The sequence below is a fragment of the Myotis davidii genome, unplaced genomic scaffold (assembly GCF_000327345.1).
Source record: "Myotis davidii unplaced genomic scaffold, ASM32734v1 scaffold743, whole genome shotgun sequence".
NCBI classification, from domain to species: domain Eukaryota; kingdom Metazoa; phylum Chordata; class Mammalia; order Chiroptera; family Vespertilionidae; genus Myotis; species Myotis davidii.
In genome coordinates, this window is record NW_006296221.1 from 622,246 (window position 1) to 630,866 (window position 8,621).

Here is an 8,621-nt window from a genome sequence, read left to right on the forward strand (position 1 = left end):
GGAGGGTGGGGAGGGAACCGGGGGGAGGGGAGCTATAGGGGAAAAAAGCGGAACAACTGTAATAATCTGAACAATAAAGATTTAATAAAAACAACAACAACTCCTCTACTTAATGTCCCCTGACAATGAATGACCTTCTCTGTCTTAAAGGAATCAAATGGCACAGCAGATTGGGAAGTCTGCTTCGGTCTCAGCCAGCACTGTGTCAGTGCAAGTCTTGCCTTCTTGCTTCTGTTCCTGCTCCTCCATATTCTTCTACCTTCATTCCCTCATTCATGTGCGAATGCTGACTGACCAGGGACCCCCTGCCATGCATGACTCCAAGTGCTGGATACCTGCTGGGCACCAGAACTCTTCCGGTCCTTGTCCTCTTGGAGCTTACATTAGAGTGACAGGGGGCTCCTTTCCTGACCACCTTCCCTAAAATACCCATACCCCCCCACTCCCTACCTATAATCAATTTCTTTGCCCTTTTCTTGCTCACGGGTCCCTGAAATTATTTTCGTGAGCTATTTATTTACTTGTTTACTATGTCTCCCTCATTAGAATGTAAGCTCCTTCGCAGCAGGCACTTTTACTGCGGGTCACTCACCTCGAAGAGGGAGCCAGAGCAGTACCTATTTATTAAATGAATAAATACAGACAAGTTATGCATGTTGAACAAAGAATAAAAACAAGAAAACATAAAATTCCTGTGTGGAATCTCCCTCAGTTCAAAAATGTTGCTCACCAGCTGTTTAATGAACCTGCAGTTCCATGGAAACCTGCCCATTGACAAGGCCTCTCATGAAGTAAAGAGGTGACATTTGACACTATGATGGCCTGTCATGTCAGTGGGAAAGGGGGTCATGGGTGGGTGGGCGAGTGAGCAAATATCCGCCCCCTTTGAGCACCTGCCTGGCCAGGAATGGAGTGTCAGTGAGCTGCAGGCACACCCTCTGTGTGGGCCACTGAGGCCAGGTGAGCAAGGCTGCCGGGGTTCTTGTTCCGGCATTAAGAAGTGTTCAGCAGTCTGGAGAAGGGCTATGTGTAACTTAATGAAGAGTCCAGAGATGAAACATAATTTTGAAAGGCATTTGGGGGTCAGAGGAGCCTAGCTAAAGAAACTAAGATTTCCTTGTCTCAGGACCCCATGTTTTTTATTAACACAAATTGTCCTGAGGCGAGGCAGGACATCAAAGGGTCAGGTTTCACATACAGAAACATTGTCAGAATTGGGAAAATGCCTACGGCTGTTCAGGTATTTGGCCAGTAGGAGGCGATAATATGTAGATTAAGATGCCCTGAGCTGTCTGGCAGCCAAGCAATCATCCCTTTTCAGGTTTGGGGAAATGCCTTCAGCCATTCCAGATGATTCCGTCCTTGCTGACATGCTGGAATTGGCTTCCGGCACAAGGCCAGTTTTGGAGGTGGTGGTAGGAGAAGTGTCCTTGAGATTTCAAAGTACTCCTGTCTTTGGCAGAGGTTGAGAATAATATAACAACGTTGCGGATTATCATCTTGAGTAAAAACTAAAGGGATAACAGGCCAACTGGTCTTTGCCTCCTCCTGTTCGGCCACTGTGTACTCACTGCTCAGAGAAGTGTACTCCCTGAGTCTGGGAAGGTCTAAAACAAGCGAAGAGAAGAAAGATCCTGAAGAAGAGCTGTGGGGCTACCCCACTGAGCATTAAACCATTTTTATTCTGGATGAAAGTCTTCCTAGAACCTAGTATATACATATTTTACTTTTTCAATATGTTAACTACTTTCTTTTCTTCTAAAAGATGCTGTAACAAACTCAGTAATGCTTTCTGAGGCATTAAGGATGTTGTCAGAGAGCTTGTGTTCAGAGCCTGGCACTAGCCCTCACCAGCTGGCGAGTTAACACTCTGTGTCTCGGCTTCTTTATAAATAGGGATAATAGGTAATATTAGCACCTGCCTCAGATGGTTCTTGTAAGGATTAAATGAATTAATACATGTAATGGATGCAGCACTCTGCATTGTGTGTAGTACTGCTTGGAAAATGTTAGCTACTGCTGCAACTACTATTACTGCTATTATAGCAATTTTTTTTTTCTGGGTACCTTGTGCTCATTATACATGTCTTAACTTACTATAACATGCTACAACCCAGAGATACCTTTTTAAAGACACAGTTACTGTCTCTCACATGAAACAGTCCTGGACTGACTCACTGCAATGTTCTAACATGCTGTTTTATAGTTTCCTATTTTCCTTTGTAAGGTCTCTGACTTTTCACTTCTACTATTGTCAGTCATTTTTTCTATCTCTGTCAGCCTCTTTCCATGCTTCCATTTTTACAAGGGGGCATAAAACCAGTAAACCAGGTTTGTTAGACCTGTGTGTTAGTAAGAGCTGTATGTTCTAAACTAGGTTGGCAAAGCTCTCCGAGGAACAGAAGTAACCTCACTCCACAGACATCTCTTTTGGCTCTTCAGAGGTGTTTTATTTCCTGATTAGACAAATATAAAAAGTCATATAAAATTAAGTCTCTGGTGAGACAGATATAACTATGGTTATATAGACATGTTAAAATTAAAAAGCCTCTAATTAGTTCAAATAAATGATCATTAAACTCTTTCTAGAGCTAGATACTGGGGGAACAAAAATGAATGATATAGTCCTGAACCCCATGAAATTTGCAATCTAGAGGGGAGATAGAGCATAAACAAACACTGTCAAGCTAATACAGCAAGAGACACCCAGGCTTTGTACACTGGGTGCTGTGGGCGCCCAGAGAAGGGCCCTGGGTGACCCTGGGGTGCAGGGCAGCTTCCTGAGGAGGAGGTGCTGAGCTGAGACATGGCAGCCAGGTGAACAGAGGCTGAAGGGGCTGTTCCAAGCCTGGGAACTGAGGTGGGAACCAGGTAGGAAGCAGCGTGGTGCTTCTGTGAGAGAAGGTGTGTGTGTGTGTGTGTGTGTGTGTGTGTGTGTGATTAATAGTTTGATATTGATATGATAAGAAAATGCCCTCATGTGCCATGCCAAGAGGCTTGGATATTACTTATGAAGAGATGAGGAGCCATTAAGACATCTCTAAGAAAAAAATAGCCATTTTCCTTTCAGATGTGTAAAAGGAGAGCATTGTGAAAGCTAGAGCAAGGCAAGGAAAGACTGGGAGAAGAGAGGCCAATGGGGTGTCTGGAGCAGTTAATGAGCAACCGAGACAGTAAGGCCCTGAGGAGGACAAACAGCAGTGTAGTGAGGAAGCGAGGGGTTCCGCGTGTATTTTGAAGATAAAAGTGGACGTTTTTGGTGAATTACCAGATGAGGGGTCCAAGACTGAGAGGATGACTGCCGGGCTTTCGGCCTGAATTAGTGGTTGGATGAGAGGACAATTAACTGAGAGAGAAACAGCAGTTCTTTGTTTTGTTTTAAAATTTAATTTTTTTTTCTCTTTTGAATAGTGGGCATAGGAAGATAAAATAATGGGTTCAGGTTCAGACATGTTAAGTTTGAGTTAATTATTATAGAGGTCAGAACTGAAGATATAAATGTTAGAGTAATTAACAAATAGAGCCGAGAGAGCAGATCAGAAGGCCCTGAAACCCTGTGAAAGGAGGGCAGCAGAACCAGGTGGGGTGGGCCCAGAGGACACCAGTGCTGAAGGGGGTGCAGGACGATGGCCGTGAGCGGACCGGGGACACACAAGGAGAGGTGCAGAGAACAGTGAGTTGTATATGGAGTGGGCAATAAAGAAGCTAAACACACTGGTAACAGCTGCATTTTCTGAGGACTCACTACATATGCATCAGGCACTGTGCTGTGTTATACCTTGTACCATCTATTACACCCTAGATGACGAATCTGAAGTTCATCGAAGTCATGTCACTTACCCAAGGTCACAGGGTGAGCTGGCAGAATTGGGATCTGAACCCAGGTCAGATGGATTACAAAGCCCATGTTCTTAACTTGGAGCAAAAGACCTTCTTCAACATGCAGCTTAATATTATCATAATGAGGGCTGCTGTATATTGCTTTTCAAGAAGCGTAACTTAAAAACTATTTAATCATCTCAAATAAATATTTAATATGTAATGAGGTCATTATACAGTTGATCATTTTGTATAATGAAAATATATTATTTCAGTGATATATTTCTTCATAATCTTTTTATTTCGTAAACAATATACTTATCAAATTGTGAGGACATGCCCTAACCGGTTTGGCTTGGTGGATAGAGTGTTGGCCTGCAGACTGAAGGGTCTTGGGTTCAGTTCCAGTCAAGAGCATATACCTTGGTTGCGGGCACATCCCCAGTGGGAGGTGTGCGGGAGGCAGCTGATCGATGTTTCTCTCTCATCGATGTTTCTAACTCTCCATCCCTCTCCCTTCCTCTCTGTAAAAAATCAATAAAATATATTTTTTAAAAAATTGTGAGGACAATAAAGTGCAATACAAAGCAACTTCTCATTAGAGCCCTGCTCCTGTAAAGCAAAGGGGAGCTCCTGGGTGGACTAGTCATGTTCTTCAGAGAAAAACTAAGTGTTCTGGGCTTAGACACCTGTCTGCTGAGTTTCCCCAGAAATATTACCTCTGGTCTCAAGGAAGACCAGAAAGGGTATCACAGTGTGCGCAAACCTGCTACAAACATGGAAAAGTTCATTAAAAGCGGTATCCTGTAGAAAGTATGCTTTAGATGATAATTATCTATTTAAACATAGAGAATAAGAAAGTCATTCCTATTATAAAAGTTGTAATCTTCCTATTTCCCACTAGAGGAAGCAACAGCATTACTCTTACCATTTGGTGGGTAAAAGACAGCATATTCTTCTATTCCTAGTTTTCCTAGAAGAGAAAGCCATAGAGGGTTTCAGTCTGATTAAACAAACAAAACAAAAAATTAACTCACTTTGTGAATGTACTAATAATTAGTGGAATTTTAAAAAACTACAATAGTAACACTGACAATAGGGTGGTGAAGGCCTGGGGTGGGCTAGAAGGGGCCAATGGGGGGAAAAGAGGGACATATGTAATACTTTCAACTATAAAGATTAAAAAAATAAAACTACAATAGTAAAATCTCATTTCATTTTATGGTATGAAATTAATTTGAAAATATGCCAGTCAACCTGTTGATATTAGCAAATTCTTTCATCAATTGAAATCAACAGTATAAACTTAAGTACAAGGCAAGTGATACAAAATAATTAAAAGAACAAATGCTTTCAAGCTTCTTGACCTTAGAATTGTTTTTGCTAACTAGAAACAACTCTAATCTATTCATTAAAGCAAGACTTAAGCTTTGCAACGCCTCATTAGTTTACATTTTTATACAATGTGTTGAAAAGTTAAAAATTAAATGTCTTTAACTATACGGTGGTAATACTTTCTGAATCCCAAAACAGTTCATATGTTCCAAGGCTAAATATTTGAAATCAAAATTGTCTCAAAATATTAAAGTATACTCATCATATTCAAATGTTTAAAAGAGTCTTTAAAAATAGCTTTTTCTCAAAACTTTTGAGGTTCTGAGTTTTCCCCCACCTTCTGAATATCTTTAGGAAGTCTTTATGTTTATATTGATAGTTTTTCTAACACTTTGAGTCTATGGAAAAGTCACATGCAATCTTGCTCTAAACTTTAAGGTAATATTTTTAATTAATTCTAAAAAAAAATTTTATTCTTGTAGTGGGTGGTGGCAAAGCGAAAATGAAGATTAAGAACCATGACTAGTTTAAGTTAAGGTGGAGACAACAGGACTGGTCGTGTGTATAAGGAGAGAATGGAATAAGGAAAAATAGATGATTGATAGATAAGAAAGAAAGAAAAGACCACCTGGTGGATGCTCAATACTGGGTTAGATGTCAAGAGGCAAACAAAATAAATATAAGGCCAGTCCCTCAATCATGTGGTCTATAATCCAGACTGGAACATGAAACACTGAGGATATGTTTGCGAAATTTTCTGGCACAGGCTTTAAGTGTTTTAGAGGCTGAGAGGAGAGAGAAATTGATGATGGATTGATGGCTCAGTGGGATATACGCTAGTTCTTCAAGGACATATGATTTTGGGGAAGGAACAGTGGAAATCCTTCCAGATGAGGGGAGCATCTGGAATATGGGGTAATGTGGGGTAATCAGGAAAGCAAAATTAGCTAGGTTAAGACAGGAGCAACTGATGGACGGCCTTAAAACTTGGCTGAGTTAAGAGGTGATTCCATTAGACAAGTAAGTTGTACAATCAGGTTTCTAGCAAATAATGTTATAGAAACAAGCAAACAAAAGGCTTCTATAAGTTCAAGGTAGGAGCAATGGAACAGAGAGAGCCCCCAACTTGGGTGGGGTAGCCTGATCCAAGCATGTGATGGGGCTTATCCTAGGGCAGGGGTTGGAGGAATCAGGCAGACACTCAGACTTAGTAGATACAGGAGAAACCATTTCTTTATGGGGACAGCAGAGGGACCACACAATAGCTTTTAAGTGCTGGGTGTTTACCACTTAACAAAAGGAGAAGTTGGGAAAGGGTTCCAGGTGAAATTAGTTCAGTTGTCAGGTGATGCAGGATTTTGAAATAGTGATACTATCTTGTAGGCAGCTAGGGATAAAGAGGAGAAAAAAAGCACTAAGAATTACTAGCATACAACTTATACCAAAATTTTAAGTGTTGTAGAACATTTCTAGAGAAGAAATATAGAAAATTAAAAAATTAGAAAAGCAAATTCATGTGGCAAACTTATAAAAGGGAAAATAGAAGTCAACAGGTAAGACAAAAACAGCAATAGAGAGAGCAAATAGTCTTGCTATGATAATGTAAGTGTTAAAAAATATGTCCTTGCCCTGGGCAGTGTGGCTCAGTTGGTTGGAGTGTCATCCCATACACTGAAAGGTGGCAGGTTTGATTCTGGTCAGGGTACATACCCAGGATGCAGGTTTGATCCCTGATTGGGGTGTATGTGGGAGGCAATGGATCAATGTCTATCAAAAAATAAAATAAAATAAAGCCATTAAAAATCCTTTATGTTACTAAGATTTTACCTCTTATGTATGATCTTGGCGGTGAAGCACTGTTGTATGCAAAGTGACCCAACACAGACGTATCCCGGGAAAAACAAAGTAAAACCTGGGTATAACAATAGATAAAACAAACAATTAAGCACTGTTTAATTCCTTGCTATTTCCTGGTTGGGAGGCACTGAGGTAGTCTTTCAAGTTCAGTACCATGCTTAGCAATGGGAGGAGTGCCCTCTATTGGTATATCCACAGTAAGTGCAACCAAAAATGCAAGTTGCTGACTACCAGTTGATTCTTTTATTGTGTTCTGTAGCTGCAAATAGAAAAACCTGGGGAAAATTTAACATGAGAATTGTATGAGGACCTAAGGAACTGCAGTGACATAGAGCAGCTTGGAAAGTGCAGGAAACTGGGAATGCTGGGATGCAGCAGCAGGCGGCTGGGCATGTCAGGGTGGGAGGGAAGGCAACTCAAGATATTTAGAAGGGATGGCAGGTGCAGTGGAACAAGAGGCAGCCCAATGCATGTTAGAAGCTGACCATCCTACCAGCAGGTAGAGGGTGGGAGTATACCTGAATCAAGAATGTCTATTGGGAGGGACCGGGTTGCTGACATCGGTTGGGGCAGGGGGCCAATCTTCAGGAAGGCAATTAGTGACAGGAAATCTGGGTCTTGGTATTAGACCTGGGGTTCAAGATGTTACTAAGAAAATAAGTTGGAAATGACTGGAAAAGGCAAGGCCAATTCACAGAACAGGGACACAGAGTCAGGGCTGGACCAGAGCAGGAGTGAGTAAACAGGGGAACTATGGGTTCAATATACAAGAAAAGGGTCAGCTTTAGAAAAATGATAAATATGAAGATTGAGCAGCAGTCAGGCCTAAGGGTGAAATGTGTACCAACCATTGCCACTGATTAATTTTATTATATTTTAAAATACAAAGAAATATAGATAATCAAAATAGGAAAAGCACTGATAATCCAAGCATTGTTAATATTTTTATGTATATTCTTTCAGACTCTTTTTATGCACACATATAAAATTTTCAAAAATAGGATTATAATACTGTTCTAGAACCTATTTTCTATCCACCCTATAAAATAAATATTTCCTACCCATATTTTAATGTGCATAATATTCCACTATATGGATGAACAAGTTTACTTAACCTATCTTTTTTATTGATCATTTAATTATCTCCAGTTTCCCCACATTATAAACAATGTCACAGTGAACTTCTTTATATCTAAACTAGAGGCCCGGTACACAAAAATTTGTGCACTCGGGCGGTCCCTCAGCCCGGCCTCTGCCCTCTCACAGTCTGGGACCCCTCAGGGGATGTCCACCTGCTGGCTTAGGTCCACTTCCCAGGGGATCAGGCCTAAGCTAGCAGTCAGACATCCCTCTGGCAGCCCGGGAGCCCTGGGGGATGTCCACTTGCCAGTGGGGAGCAGGCCTAAGCTGCAGTCGGACATCCTTAGCGCTGCTGAGGAGGCAGGAGAGGCTCCCACCACCACCGCTGTACTGCCAGCCATCAGCAAGGCTTGTGGCTGTGGGAGCACACTGACAACCAGAGGGCAGCTCCTGCATTGAGCGTCTGCCCCCTGGTGGTCAGTGTGTGTCATAGTGACTAGAAATTCCCAGTTGTTCTGCTGTTAGGGTCA

The 8,621-nt window shown here is 41.5% G+C and overlaps 1 protein-coding gene across 4 annotated transcripts in view; it reads right to left on the reverse strand.

The window, feature by feature from the left end:
* The window catches only part of TBC1D19 (TBC1 domain family member 19), a 104,883-nt gene that overhangs the window by 23,122 nt on the left and 73,140 nt on the right, over window positions 1-8,621 (reverse strand). For all 4 annotated transcript variants that reach the window (XM_015568686.1, XM_015568685.1, XM_006771032.2 and 1 more), the window contains 2 exons: window positions 6,982-7,066; window positions 4,748-4,792 (listed from right to left, as the gene is read on the reverse strand). In XM_015568686.1, coding sequence (XP_015424172.1) covers window positions 4,748-4,792; window positions 6,982-7,066 — 130 coding nt within the window. The remainder of the gene's footprint in view (window positions 1-4,747; window positions 4,793-6,981; window positions 7,067-8,621) is intronic.